General features: G+C 41.0%; 1 protein-coding gene and 1 long non-coding RNA gene across 2 annotated transcripts in view; both read right to left on the reverse strand.

Annotated features, from left to right (window-relative positions):
• The window catches only part of LOC145397255 (uncharacterized), a gene marked incomplete at its 5' end in the record, with an annotated part of 71092 nt that extends 62039 nt beyond the window's left edge, over positions 1-9053 (reverse strand). The window contains 5 exons of the mRNA XM_080270452.1: positions 1605-1695; positions 2713-2841; positions 5339-5467; positions 6954-7177; positions 9027-9053. Coding sequence (XP_080126578.1) covers positions 1605-1695; positions 2713-2841; positions 5339-5467; positions 6954-7177; positions 9027-9053 — 600 coding nt within the window. The remainder of the gene's footprint in view (positions 1-1604; positions 1696-2712; positions 2842-5338; positions 5468-6953; positions 7178-9026) is intronic.
• A 3-nt stretch (positions 9054-9056) lies between these two features.
• Positions 9057-14720, reverse strand: LOC145397200 (uncharacterized). Its single transcript, XR_013896892.1, has 3 exons — positions 14644-14720; positions 11403-11527; positions 9057-9140 (listed from the first exon to the last, which is right to left on the reverse strand). It is a non-coding gene; the product is annotated as an uncharacterized LOC145397200 (long non-coding RNA).
• Between the last annotated feature and the right edge of the window lie 687 nt (positions 14721-15407).

The following is a 15407-nucleotide window of genomic DNA, read 5'->3' on the forward strand; positions in this document are numbered from 1 at the left end:
AAAGCAAAGAAGTGAACATAGATGGGGAAAAGCTAAACCATTTAAGATCTGCAGATGACATTGTCCTAATCTCAGAAACAGTAGACACATTGCAAGAAATGTTACATGACCTGAACAGAGAAAGTCTCAAAGTAGGGCTGAAGATGAACCGGAGTAAAACTAATGTTTTATCTACATACACCAAAGAGCGTCATCAGCATAAGCGAAGAAATTCTTGAAGTAGTAGAGAAGTACAATTACTTGAGGCAAATACTAAAATTAATGAATGACCATGATAGCGAAATATAAAGACGCATTACAACTGGATAGGAAGCTTTCGGTAACATAGAGACATTATGAAGGCAGCTTGCCAATTTGTATGTAACGAAAAGTACGTAACGAATGTACAGTTCCAGCTATGACAAACGGTTGTGAGACCTGGAAACTGACAAAATCGATGGAAAATAATCCGTTCTCAGAGAGTAGTGGAACGGTCACTGTTGGGAGTATCTTTCACAGACAGGAAAAAATCAACTTGGGTGAGAGAACAGACTCAAGTAAAAGACATTATAGATGTTATAAAAGAACAGAAATGGAGGTGGGCAGGTTATGTAGCAAGAATAACGGATCACCGATGGAGCAAGAGGCTGGCTGACTGGACACCTAGAGATTGTAAGTGTAGCAGAAAAAAAAAAAAAAAAAAAACAGACAGGAGGTGGAGAGATGAGACAGAGAAATCTGCAGGGAAAATATGGTAAAGATTGGCTTAGTCAAGGAATATGTGGATAAGGTTGGGGGAGGCCTTTGTTCAGCAGTCTACTTGTAATGGCTGATGACGATGATGATAGTGATGATATATACTGTATACAGTATATATATATATATATATATATATATATATATATATATATATATATATATAGATAGATATATATAAATATATATATATATATATAAAGATATAGATATAGATAGATAGATAGATAGTTAGATAGATAGAGATAGATAGATAGATAGATTGGCAGATATAGATATAGATATGTATATATACAAAGTGAATAGTTATAGTTAAGACTTGAAGCACACAAGGAAACGATATGCATAAGTTTGCACTCAAACACAGAAAAAAAGGAAACTTATCAACACACACACACACACACACACACACACACACACACACACAGATAACTGTTATAACGACTTCCGCACAAACACAGATACAAGACTAGAATGCACTCAGAGAGCTCATACCTCCGCCCAAAGCATAGCCATTAAAAAGGATCCGGATCCGAATTCGGGTCAGTGGATATAGGATCCAGATTCGGATTCGAATCTGATCCAAAATTTAATTAATTCTTTTTTGGTCCACTGCTCATCTTTCCATAAAATTTCATTGAAATTCACTGAGAGCTTTTGAAGATGTGAAGGATACTCCGGATCCGGCCCAAAATTAAATCATATCTTCCTTGGCCCATGGCTCACCCGTCCGCAAAATTTCATCAAAATCAGTTCATAACTTTTTGAGTAATCATGCTAACAGACAGCAAAAAAACAGACAAACCAACGGGGAGTAAGATATAATCTCCTTGGCGGAGGTAATAACTGTTATAGGTAGAGTGACTTACCCTCCTGGCCACCAACCCGATCATACCAGACCATGAGCCGTCTTGTTGCTTGGAACCGAAAGTGCCGTCTGGGGTGTGCACATACCGGTACCTGACACACACAAGAACATCAACCCCAAAATTACACCAACAAAACACAACAAATAGATAGGTAGATAGATATATATAGATATAGATCTATAAATATACTGGGGGTATCTCTCTCTCTCTCTCTCTCTCTCTCTCTCTCTCTCTCTCTCTCTCTCTCTCTCTATATATATATATATATATATATATATATATATATATATATATATATATATATTTATTTTCTTATTTGCTTATTGGTGATTATATATATTTATTTATCCGTGTGTTTATGAGTGTGCGTGTGCATGTGAGAGGGGGGATCACCAAGGGCAGTCTCCTTGGGAGGAGGGCTGCACCCCCCATGAATACCACTTGAAACCCCAAAACATTAAGACGGTGTTTGTTTTAAATCTATGGAAGCGAATTCTTGCACACTGGTAGAGTTTTACTCGCTCCAGGTCATAGGCAAAGTGGGACCCCCTATGGCCTGTCCCAGCAGAGGGAGCAGCCACAGGGATCCTGGTCAAAGCATCTATGCATGGTCACAATTTTTAACCTAAGAACAAAAAGTTTGCACAGTGGTAGACATTCATCCAGGCCACTTTGATGACAAAGAGAGGAATGTAAAGTGTAATAAATGTTCATGTGTACAATATTTCTGATGTATGCAGATGGTGCTGTGCTGCTGGCTATTAGATAACAGGAAATAATATGGCAGTATTTTGAATAAAGATATGAATAAGAATAAACTGAGGATCACTGAGAGGGAGGGGGAACTTTCATTACAATGATCTGGTGAATGGAGAGAGATTCACATTGGTGAAAGAGTTAGATACAGACAGAGACACAAGTATCTTCCCAAAGTCTGATGATTACATAGCGGAAAAATCGAACCACCTGAAACATGCGTTAGTAGAGATAGGGTTTTCATTTTATTTCACCAGTTGTAAAATTTCTTTAGACAGAACTGGGAAGAGAGTTGTTTCTTTGACTACGTGGGTGCCAAAGTATATGAATATAATAAGTCAACTGTACTTACGAGAAATTCATGCCTTGAGCCAAGTACTCTGCCGTGTGGTCACTTCGGCGGCCACTTGGATCGGCCCTCTGAACCTCACGGACATGGAAGGCCTCAGTTGCCAAGGCCAGGGTGGGCCGCTGCAGGAACCTGAAAAAATGACCCTAGAGGATTAAGTCTATCAGAGTAAATCGTCGTTAGAAGTAAATTTCTTATGATATTTTTTTGCTCTTAACAATTCCACCCAATGTCGTATTTTGAATTTGTCGTAACCCCAGATGACGTTCTTCAGTTTTGGGCAATTTTCAGACCAGAGTTGTATTTTTCAATGCCCCACAATGCATCTCTCCCTCAGCAATCTTAGACTTTTCCAAATCTTCACACATCCTCATCATTATTAGCATCATAGGCCCATCACTGCTATACTCCCTAAGGATCAAACTTCTCACAGAGAAAAGACCCCTTAAGAGGATTAAAATAACTCATGGAAAGCCATCCCTTCCAGTGAAACCATTACCCCATTGTCACGAATCAATTCGCGACATTTCCGTTTTGTGAGAAGCCACGAACTATTAGTGGAAAACTCACTGTGTATCGCTCAGCTAACCGTTTCTCCCTCCATTTCGGGGTATACTTTTCAAAACATTCGTCACTGTTTAAAAGTGACCGATTTAATGCACGTCACTAAGTGCGCTACTGAGCGATACTATTGTTTCTTTATCGTTCACCTCTGCTTGCCTAAACCGTTAGCCACGCCTTCTGGCAGTCTTGTGTTTGCTGTGGCGGAGAAAGGTTCTGTGCTCAGAAGTGGAGAGGTCAGCTAGCACCCCAAGCTCCACTAGTTCAGTAATCCCAGTACTCCCACCTTAGTGGTGATACATAGCATTCATCGACTGGTATTTCTTTTGTGTATTTCCTAGTTTTAAGAGTTTAGTTAAGGTGTTTTTTTCCTAGGCGTAAGTATTTAGCTATTGTGAGAGTGAGTGAGTGCGTCTCATTTAATTTGAATTGTTAAATTTATTTTTTGTGATTAATAAATTTAACAGTTCCTTTTTTGAGCTTAATGTAAGTAAACTCTTGTTTCATATCTCCATAATTAAGCTTATTTTCCATATAGCTCCTAGCTTGCATAAACATTTACTATTCATAACTGGTACTTAGACCAGTCTTGTTGTATTAACTTAAAATCCGTTGTGCCAGGAGTTAATGCATCAGCAAGAACCTGATGTTATTATTATTAGTATTAGTTATTTATTGTCAGGGGTGATGTAACTTTCTCCAGAGGCTAACAGTACAGTAATTCAGCAATTGTGAGTAATTAGTCTCTGCTGTGTACTGTTGAGAAAGTTTATAAATTCTCGTTCTTGAGAATCTTAGCAAGTCAGCGTAAAGTAATCGTTGCTTGATGTAGCAAGACAATCATTGTCTCTGCTCTTCAATATTCTTGAATATTATTATCAATTTAAATAATATTTAACCATTTATTTCAAAATTACCTTGATATTATAAAAACCCCGTGACACCCATCATGGAGGGGGGGTACACCCTTTTTGATACAAGAACTTGGCTGCTCCACACTTGAAGATTGAAAATTAATATGCCTTGTCCACCAGAAACCTATTGCCACCAACTCACTAACTCTCATCCAGTGCGGTATGTTTCCTGCAGTCTTCTCTCATTAAGCTCCTAGTCATGGGAGGAACTGAAGTCCCTCCCCTAAGTTTTGCACATTATCCTACTCAACCAATGGGATATGGCAGTTCACATGATATTAAATCCCATGGTTCCCCCCACTCTATGATCAACGAATGGCACACACCCCATCACTCCCCTAAGCACCACCAGTAGGATGACTCGGCAAGTTTCTAAACGGAGAGAGAGAGAGAGAGAGAGAGAGAGAGAGAGAGAGAGAGAGAGAGAGAGAGAGAGAGAGAGAGAGAGAGATCCTATGGGTGAAGTAGTTAATACATCCATAACAGCCAAAAGATTGAACCTTCTAATATACTGGTGCTAGGGCAGGGTGCTTTCACCCGGTGGTGCTGATATAACTGAGTGATGGAGCTGCCTGGTTACACAAACGTCCCTTACTTACTTCCCTGTCTGCCGAATGAAGGGTGATATGCTACAGGATAACGGCAACATCAGTCTGCAGTCCACCGGGTTCATGTTTTGGATGAAACTGGGTCTACATCTACAAAAGCAACAATAACAACAACAATTTATTTTTACATGTCCGACTCTGGGCAAAGGCTTCAGGGCCTATTCCCAAGTCCCAGTAGTCCTTCTTGGGGCCCAGTAGTCCTCCTACACACCTCCACATGTCACCATTTCGGCGTTAATACCCACCATCCATATTGAATACATTCTAGGACTGTCTCATACAGGACTGGATTACTGATATTAGCAGGGGTACCTTTATGACATGTCAGCGGGTCATCTGGTAGATCAGAAAAATCTGCATTTTATGAAATTCAAATCCTTAAACTGTTCCCTGCCCCAGCCGGGATTCGAACCTGGGTCCATTAGGACTGCAGACCTCCTCTCTACCAATTCTGCCACCATCTCCCCCATCTACTACTACTAATACTGTTGCTGCTGCTACTACTACTACTACTACTACTACTACTACTACTAAAACTACTACTACCTTGTGTACTTATCAGGGAAGAGCGGAAGAAGTGTAGTAAGAACAAGGGATCTTCTAGGTGTCCATGTTGCCAGGAGAAGTGGCTTTTGCTGAGGCGAAGTGTATGGCAGGTAGATGAAGATCCTGCAGCTGTTTTAAATATTGCTTTAATTATACTGCAAGACTTTTTGCCTTTAATTAACTGTTAAAAATAGTCTTTATTCATCTGTCTATCTATAGTCAAATGTCTTAATCCCGTAGGGGGTGGCCGCAAATAAATCGCCTTCACTTTGCCTTGTCCTACAATGTTTAACTGCCCTGCCACCAACTTCCATCCCCTTCTCTCATATATCTCTCCACTTCATTCTTCTTCCTCATCCTTGGTCTCCTCCTCCTCCTCCTCCCCTCCAGCTCACTTACATACCTCTTCTAGCCAGTCTGTCATTCTTCATCCACTTCACATGGACAACCCATCTCACAGTATTCTCTTAACACATTTAGTCAGATTCATATCACCACCACAACACTCCTTCACTTCCTCATTTGCCTGTCTATCTCTAAATGAAATTCCACATGATCTTCTCAAATAATTCATTTCCACTGCTATCACTTTTGACTTGTATTCTATGTTTAAGTCATAAATTTCGTCAGTGCAGTAATATGTTATAATAATACTGAGAAATACTCCCTTTAACTAACTCTTAGAAATGTTGACTTTACCTGCCACAGAATTCGTCAATACAGTAGGTATATTCTAATACAACTGAGATATATTGTCCTTAACTTTTATCGATTTTGTCTTAAAACTGTCATAAAATTCTTCATTGCGGTAGTCAGGTTTTGATAATACTGAAAAATGTTGCCTTTAATTAACTGTTAACTATGCTATCTTTATTTATCTGCCGTATATATCGCCACAGCAGTAGCAAAATATGTTTTCTTTAACCCCATCAGTTCAGTGACATATATTATATTCCTGCTAACACTAGACGATTTTATTAACCTCAAGCGTGACTTTTTGCAGAGAAGGGATTAACTGAAGCCCCTTTAGTTGAAAAATTAAAGTTTGAAAGTTTGAATAACATCGTCTTGAGGAGCCAAAAACGAAATAAACATAAGGAAGAACACACACAGAGCGAATCACCTGCATCCATCAACATTTATCTTTGCCCCTTGACACTGACCTTCGACTGCTTGCTTTATAATAACGACGTAGTTCATTCCTTCCTCTCCCACAACCTTTCCAGTAATCTTGGTCCATATTGGAATTAAAAGGAAAAAATCATTGATACTGCCATATGACTTTGGTCGTCAGCCTATTGTTCTCCTCATGAAATTTCTTCATTATCAAGCTGTCCCTTTAACATTGCACCAAGTTTGGTCTAAATAAAATCTTTATGGCATCGAAATTTGACCTTACCCTGTCACCTACAATTTTGTGTAATCATTTACGAGCCATTATAACCGCCACCAGACAACTTGTCTCTTAAGTCCCGCCCCCCTTACCCGCCGCCCGGGGAGTGAGGTGAGGATGGGCGGGGCTACAACTGCTGGAAGGGGAGAAGCTTAAGTGACAAGTTTCCTGATGGTGGGTATACTTGACGTTGATCACTATAAAACCAAATGGTGTTCGTACCTATAATCCTTTGAAGAGTCATTTATAGTCATGATCATAGCATTCATTGATGAAAATGTCTTGTGCAGGATTTGATGACGAGTAAAAGGGATACGGGTGACAGCGAGGAGCCTTGTTGACCACACCAAGAGGTGGCCCTTGAAGGACCACTCGGCGAAGGCAGTGAGAAAGACTGGGTCGTCACTCACTAACACCACCATCACAGACCACGAAACCTGCCGCAGCTGGTGGATTGACTGATTATATTAAAAAGCACGTGGCAGCATAACTAGCGAGGTTATTGCCGCCATACAAGACTAGTAAAGGCAGAACAAGGATGAGATATACACACATCTACACGTTTATGTATTATAAAAGAAATAAAACTAATAGAGACAGTCATCTAACAATAAAATCTAAAGAGAATCATCAAGGACACACCATAAAAATTATGCATACAATAACTACAGTTAAAACTGTGCCTAAAAAATAAAGCTACTGCCATCATACGTATCTCCTCTTCAAGCGCTGAGGAGAGACTAATATGATGAAAGTACTTTAAGAAATCCGTACAATCGCCTCCACTTACAACTACTACAGGGGGTGATGCGTTAAGGGCAGTATGTGGTACTAGTGTATCTGACATGTCGTGTCTGCTGGTGTGTTGAGAGGTCGTATGTGGCATCAGTGTATTGGTTTATGTGTCATGTCTCCTGGTATGTTGGGGGTCGAATGAGACATCAGAGTATATGTTTACCTGTCATGTATTATTTTTATGTATCCGACTATGGGTATAGAGGCATGCACTGTACATCAAGTTCCCTGAGACCCAGTTCTTCTACGCACCATACACCTCCACATGCTACCACTTTGGCAATAACGCTCACCATCCATATAGAATAAATGCTGTCTGATACAGCAGGGAATTACTAGGGGTATTTTTTACATGTCAGCGGGTCTTCCAGTAGATCAGCAACCTTTAGAGAAATTTAAATCCTTAAACTGTGGTATGATCACTATAACTGGCATATTCCAACACAGTAGACATGAGACGAAACAAATATTTTATACCCTTATTATTTTAACTTGGCCTAAAATTGCCATTGCTTCATTTGATATACAGATCTTTAGCAAGAAATTAACATTAGAATATGATGCTACATGGTAATACTTGTAACAAAAGATTAATATTAAATTATGATGCTATGCACGAAGAAGTACTATAAAAAATGTTAAGCCACAGTATTACCATTATTTGCCGTAGAGGTAGGTGAAATAGCCTACGAAAATATAGGCCAAGAATTAAGTCACAAAGAATTGCTATGGAAAGGATGTAGAGAAGCTGGTTTGTCTTATTGTGCTATTGAGCTAAGGGAAATAATCAGCAACCTGGCAGAAATCTGTGCCAAATTAAAGCAGAATGACTACAGTGCCCAAAACACCCCCAGTGCATGACTCCCTGTACTGCTTATAACTGGAGGAGATTGTACAGCCATTAACAAAAACTCATAGACAATTCGCTGCCAGCATTATGTCCTGTCTCCCTTATTTCTCCTTCCTCCCTTAACGTTAAAACACGTCCCCATTCCTCTCTAACGTTAAAAACCATCCTTCCCTCTCATAACTTATCCCTGTGTGCTTTATGCTGCAATCGGATCAAGCCATTTCCTATAACACTTTCCATCATCACAGCTGTCAGGACGTGTCGCTGAACGTGTGCCCATGGGTGAACATTTTGCCAATACTACAGGAAGTACTTACTAAATTTAACTGAATTATGCACAGACTTGATTATTACAGTTACTGAACCATTTAATAAGAAACAGTTATATAAGCTTGTACAGTATATATTGCTATTTTTTTGCCTATTACTTCTTTTTCCCAGTGACTCAGTTGTATACATATTGTGTATTGTAAAGGAGACTTGTGGTACCGATGTGGATGTGATGGAAAGCATTAAGAGAAAAGAAACACTCATGGTTTGGCCATGTGGAGATGATGGCGAGCCTTTGGCAACAGGCATGGCAAGGAGGGCGGTAGGTTTAGCCTGTCTAAGCCTTACCTGTGCATGCCCCTACTGAAAGAGCAACTTACCTGGCGAGCTTGGGAGATGAGCCGAGAGAGTTGTGCCTGTGTTGTATTAGCATCCAGGCCATGTGACACCTCAAATGCACTTAATCCTATGTGAGGACGACGGCTCAGAAATGCCTGCAGAGAAAATCATATCTCTCAACCTTTCAATCGCATCCTTGAATCTTGTAAGTCGTATCCTGCAACCCTCTATGTTGTATCCTTCAACCAATAAGTCATATCTTCAGCCCCATAAGTCGTGTCCTTCAACTGAGTCGTCTCCTTCAGAGTTATGAGTCATTTCCTTCAAGTCTATAAGTCGTATCCTTCAACCTTTAAGTCGTATCCTTTAACCCCGTAAGTCGTATCCTTCAACCTTTAAGCCGTATCCTTCAACCCCATAAGCCATATTCTTCAACCCCATAAGTCGTTTCCTTCAGCCCTGTAAGTCATATCCTTCAACCTTTGTGTTGTATCCTATAATTCTTTAAATGCAGTGGCATTTAGATATGCTAATTAATTCCAAGTGTACACAATTTTACTTAAGTTAGTGAAGACGTTGTTTTTTGAAGAGGATTATGAAGCTCTCTCTAACCTCGCCAGTTCAAAAAGCGTCTCGTAAGTTGAACAAAATATTCTTATGAAGAAAAAAAAAAGTCAAGTAATACAAGAGGTTAGTAACATAGCATCCCCAGCATCTGATGAGTTATTTTATTTATTTACATTATTTTATTTTGTTTATTTTACTTATTTATTTTGCATATATCTAACTCTGTTATTGTTGTTGCAGTGGTCCAAGGCTCATCTCTATGTGAACCCAGTGGACTGGAAGCTGATAATGTCCTTTTCCTGCCGCTCATCATCTCTATTTCTAGAGACAGGGAAAAAGTTGAGGGATGCTGGTATCACCTACAGCTGTCCAGGTATAATGGCTGTGTGTGTGTGCCTGTGTGTGTGTGTGTGTGTGTGTGTGTGTGTGTGTGTGTGTGTGTGTGTGTGTGTGTGTGTGTGTGTGTGTGTGTGTTAGTCTAAGAAATACTGATAAACACTTTTGCTAATAATAAACACATAATTATCAAAGTGCTAAAGAATACATTAGACTCTTTTTCAATATTGTTCTCACATATCTGCATATCTGCCAGGTTTTCTAGATGTATACAGACTCCCCAGTAACACAAATTTCTACATGAATGTCTCTCTGCACTCCAGCAGCCTTCCTCACGTATACCCATTTTTTTTTTTTTTTTATGTGAGGAAGAAAGAACCAAAGGCCATGAGCCCGCAATTATTGTTCCTTCCAAGAGACAAACTAAATACAAGAGAGAGCCAAAGTCAAGATCTGATAATTTCAAGATGCCTGGACACACTGTGTTTGAAAGACTGGAGATCATAGGAAGCAGGAAATACAGACAGAGGGAGACAGTTCCAGAGGTGACCTGTTGCATAAATGAAGGACTGAGAGTAATGGTTAACTCTTGCATTAGAGAGTTGGACAGAAAAGAGATGAGAGTTCGCTGCTAGACGGGTGCTACGCGCCCATCGAAGAGGTGGAGGAATGCATGCAGACAGTTCAGAGGAGCAGTGACCATTGAAGTAGCGATAGAAAAGAGATAAAGATTCAACAGTGCGGTGAAGAGACAGAGGTTGAAGGGAGTCAGTCAGAGGAGGAGAGTTAATGAGACGGAAAGCCTTTGACTCCACCCAATTGAGAAGAGCTGTATGTGGGGACCCTCCCCCCACATGGGTACAACCCTGGGCACAGGCTTCACAGCCTACTCCCAGGGTCCAGAAGTCCTCCTGCATACCATACACCTCTACATGTCACCACTTCAGTGCTAAAACCCACCATCCATATTGAATACATGCTAGGGCTTTCTCATACAGGACTGGTGTATTGGTATTAGCAGGGATATTTTTACGACATGTCGCTGGGTCTTCTGGTAGATCAGTAAAGTCTGCTTTTATGAAATTCAAATCCTTCATTTGTTCCCTGCACCAGTGGGGATTTGAGCCTAGGTCCAGTAGGACTGCAGGCCACCTCTCTACCGACTGAGCCACAACTTCTCCCATATTAATGAAGACTAATCTCTCCAATTCAAAAAGCCTCTCTTCAGTTTTTTTTTTTTTTTTTTTTTTTTTTTTTTAATCCAACTTTGGGCATAGGCTTCACAGCCTGCTTCCAAGGCCCAGTAGTCCCCCTACATACCATACACCTCTCCATGGTATGGGGTGCACTGGGCTACTTCTTTGACAATAAATGTTCTTTCTTGGCCATATGGACTACTCTAGTTGTTCTTCAGGAGCCACAAAATACGGCTTACATGGATATAACAGAGTTACCTTTGCCAGGAGTGTGAATGGATTACTGTGACACACTACAAGTTATGAACACAGACTCACATTAAGGAAGGAGATGGTAATGTTGGTACCATCAGTGATAAACACCAGTGAGTTGCGCGCATCACTCAGTGTTGTCAGCACAGATTCCAAGGCATTGACGTTCAGGGTGTTGTTCACTGGGAATCCTGAAATGACACAGATAGTTAATACCAATGAATAAGAAATGAAATCAAACTACAGAAAGAAATATGATCATTTCAGGTGAAGCTTTCCCACACTTTCATGTGTGCCTGTCATATTAACCCACTGGTGGACGTAGGCTGCCTCATTATTATTATTATTACTTTTTTTGTGGTCTGCATTTTGTATAGAAGTAAGGCCATTTGTAATAAATACCTTACCTGATATTTCTTCAAGGGTAGGTGAATTTACCATCCACATCATCCCCTTCCTTCATAACCACTCTTTGTGACACGCAGTGAATATGAGGTGCTACCCAAAAGTTCCAGTAATTTGAATATTGTAGGAAAATAAGTTACATTATCTCCTAGTTCTCACTGTTGCCTTCGAAGTAGTGCCCTTGGGCATGTATACAGTGGTCACAGCGTTTTTCCACGAGTCCATGCATCCTTGGAAGGCTTCAAGCGTGATGGTCTTGAGCGCCTCCTGTGATTCTGTCTGGATCTCCTAATTTCAGCTTGGGAAACAGGAAAATGTTGCAGGGGGCAAGGTCAGGTGAATAGGGTGGGTGGGGAATGATTACCGTGTTAATGGAAGCTAGGAACTGCCGGACAACAATTGATGTGTGGGCAGGGGCGTTTTCATGATTCAGGACCCAGTCCTTGTTCTTCCATTGTTCTGGACGTTTGCGGTGGATGTTCTCCCTCAGACGCTGCAAAACTTCACAGTAAAACTTTCCGCTGACAGATTGACTGGGTGGGACGAATTCCTCGTGAACAATCCCTTGGATATCAAAGAAAATGATCAACATCGACTTGACACTGAAGCGAACTTGATGCGCTTTTTTCGGCCTCATTGAATCTGGGAGACTTCCATTGCGATGACTGCTGCATTGTCTCCGGGTCATAACCATAAACCCATGATTCATCACCATCTGACTTGATTCTTAAGCTCCCTCAAACTGCAGCTTGATGTGCTTTCTGCTCGTCACTCAGCAGTCTTGGCACAAATTTTACAGCGATGTGTCTCATGCCCAACACGTCAGATAAAATGCGTTGCACGCTTCCATACGACAGTCCAATGATATTGCAAACATCATGGATAGTTCGTCTACGATTTGCAAGGATAGCCTGCGAACATTTCTGACGTTTTCTGGTGTTGTTGCCGTTGACGGTCGTCCAGAACAATCACTGTCATCGACAGACGTTCGTCCTTCCTTGAACCACATGTACCAGAAAAATGTTCTGCTTTGGGACATGGCATTGTCACCAAAGGCCTGCTGAAGCAACCGGTGAGTTTCTGCAGCCGTCTTATTGATCTTGAAGCAGAACTTGATGCAGGTTCTTTGTTCCTTGAGGTCCGCTAGTGCAAAACCCTTGCCAAACCACCTACACACCACATTACAATAGTCAGCATAGCTCAACAACACGTTCGCTCACAGACACAGCTGAGGCCACACTGACGCACAAGAGGTGCTGCTGACTCCTCCTAGGGGCACAAGGCAAAACCATAAACGGTTGGCTCCATCTGTTCAAATTACTGGAACTTTTGAGTAGCACCTCTTATGTGGGCAGTGTTGTGTGTCATAAGTGCCAAGGTGATATCTGCTACCCTTGATAAGAAAGAAGTCAGAAAGATCTAAGAAGTGTTTTGTGTTCTGTATGTGTGAATCTCAGCTTATACGCTAATTCAGTGTACTTGTGGCTAGCTCTCTGCCTTAGTGCATGTCTGGATATCGAAGCTGTAGCAACCTTCATCTATTTTAATGGTGCTGCAGAGAGACACCTTCACGTGGTGGCACGGATATGACCGGGTGGCTCTGCTGCCTGATCATACAAACGTCCCTCAGTTCCCTCCCTCTCCCCCAAAAGAAGGATGGTGGACTGCAGGAGAAGGGCGATTTCAGCCTTCAGTCCACTGGGTTCACATCCAGTTAATCCTGAGACTGCAGCTACTAGTGCTACAAATGCTACTACTACTACTACTGCTTCAGTTGCTGCTGCTGCAACCACCCACTTTTAATACCTCTCAGGTGGATGGAAACAATAATTTCATTACAGAGGGCCTATGAAGGTACCCTTGGTGATACGCCGTGTATCCGGTGAACATCTTGTTCTGCTGTGTCTCATTATCACAGCCCCGTGGCTTGATGAAATGGCAGAATTGTAAATACCTAAGGAAGTTGTTTTATTGGGAAGATGCATTCAGTGTCTATAATTGTTGATAGTCCGTTCGTCCAGTAGTATACCCTGTTCACTTTAACTTGGCCTGAAATTGTCATCTTGCCATCTCAAATGATGAGCTATAAGAAGAGAATATACTAGAATTTGGAGGTAGTCATGGAAAAGTGCAGTGGAGAGGATGTAGAGCTTTGGTATCTCCTATTCTGCCACTGAGTTACGCTAAGTATGCTACAAAAGAATACAAATCAGCCCCAAGTTTAAGTGAACGACTGTACCAGAGTTTATGACAGACTACGAAATATTCCACATCGCTAGTCCGATTCACTACCAAGTCAGAACAAGCTAAAACCTGTTGAAAAAAATAAAGAAATAAAAAATAAAAATGATATACCAGTTATGGGTTATGATCATGTCCAGTATTTAAATCCGAATTAACACTTTTTGCCATGTTAATTTCAACTAATTCTGGCAATATGTAAATGTCAGGACTAAAATCCCGGCGGACAACTTATCTCCCAAGTCTGGTACTCCAGGGTACCATTGTCTAATTTTACTCATTATTAAACCTGGACTCAAGAGTATCGTCCTGACAGTCTTCTCCTGTTGATGAGAAGGAAACATACTGCATGTGCTTACATTCCCTTCCTATTAATACGTGACGACGGTCCAGGTCCGTCTGAAGCTGTTTTATCTCACCAGAAAACAGCTCCCTAAATGAGGGAATAATTCTTCTTGGCCTGTTCTACTATATAACTTTTTAAATTCTTACACAACTTAAGAAAGATCTCTCAAATTCACAGGTTTTGCCATGGGTTCATCTACCCCGACCAGTCTGAAAGCTCTCTCCCAGTGTGAATAAGTTAGTTTGTAATTGGCATGAGTGAACTGTAAAAGATGTCCTCGGGTTGGACGGGTGAAAGAATTGCTGGAGTACTGACCGGTGTGGTGCAGTAGGGGTGTGGACGACACCAGAGCAGCAGCCAGTGTTCCTAATAAGAGAGGACAGACCTTCATGTTCACCACACCGGGATCTGAAAGGGATTAAATGAGAGAGAGAGAGAGAGAGAGAGAGAGAGAGAGAGAGAGAGAGAGAGAGAGAGAGAGAGAGAGACTGTATGATTTTGATGAATTATGTCTTATTCCTTACAGAATTTGGTGTCCTCAGCCATTTAAGTATGAGGGATATAATATATATATATATATATATATATATATATATATATATATATATATATATATATATATATATATATATATATATATACGTAAATAATATATTCATATCACTTTATATTTTCAACATCAGATATCCACAGTAGTAGTAGTAGTTGTTGTTCCCTAGGCAGTCTGGCCAAACAGCCCCGAGTCCCTAAGGAAGGCCACGGCTGAGACCGGGCTTTACCACAGAGCTCTGAAGGAGTGTATGTTGTGTTGTTTGCATAGGTTATTTGTGTGCAGTGCAGTCTTCCATAATGTGCTTAATAATATGGGGTGCTGTGTTGCATCCTGGACCAGCATCAGCAATGGAGTCATCCAGTCTCTTCTGGTAACTTAATAGGGCTGGATGATGCCCGTATCTCAGCCTGGCCAGGTGGACCCTGTCCTCACGAGGGTTATAGGATTCAGTAGGGTGGATATCAGGAGGCCGTGCATGCAGCTGTGTGTTGTCTTTAAGTGACTGAATGGGGTGGCGAGTGATTTG

The sequence above is a fragment of the Coenobita brevimanus genome, chromosome 40, assembly GCF_032717465.1.
Source record: "Coenobita brevimanus isolate Jiangsu-jjx chromosome 40, ASM3271746v2, whole genome shotgun sequence".
In the NCBI taxonomy this organism is placed as follows: Eukaryota; Metazoa; Arthropoda; class Malacostraca; order Decapoda; family Coenobitidae; genus Coenobita; species Coenobita brevimanus.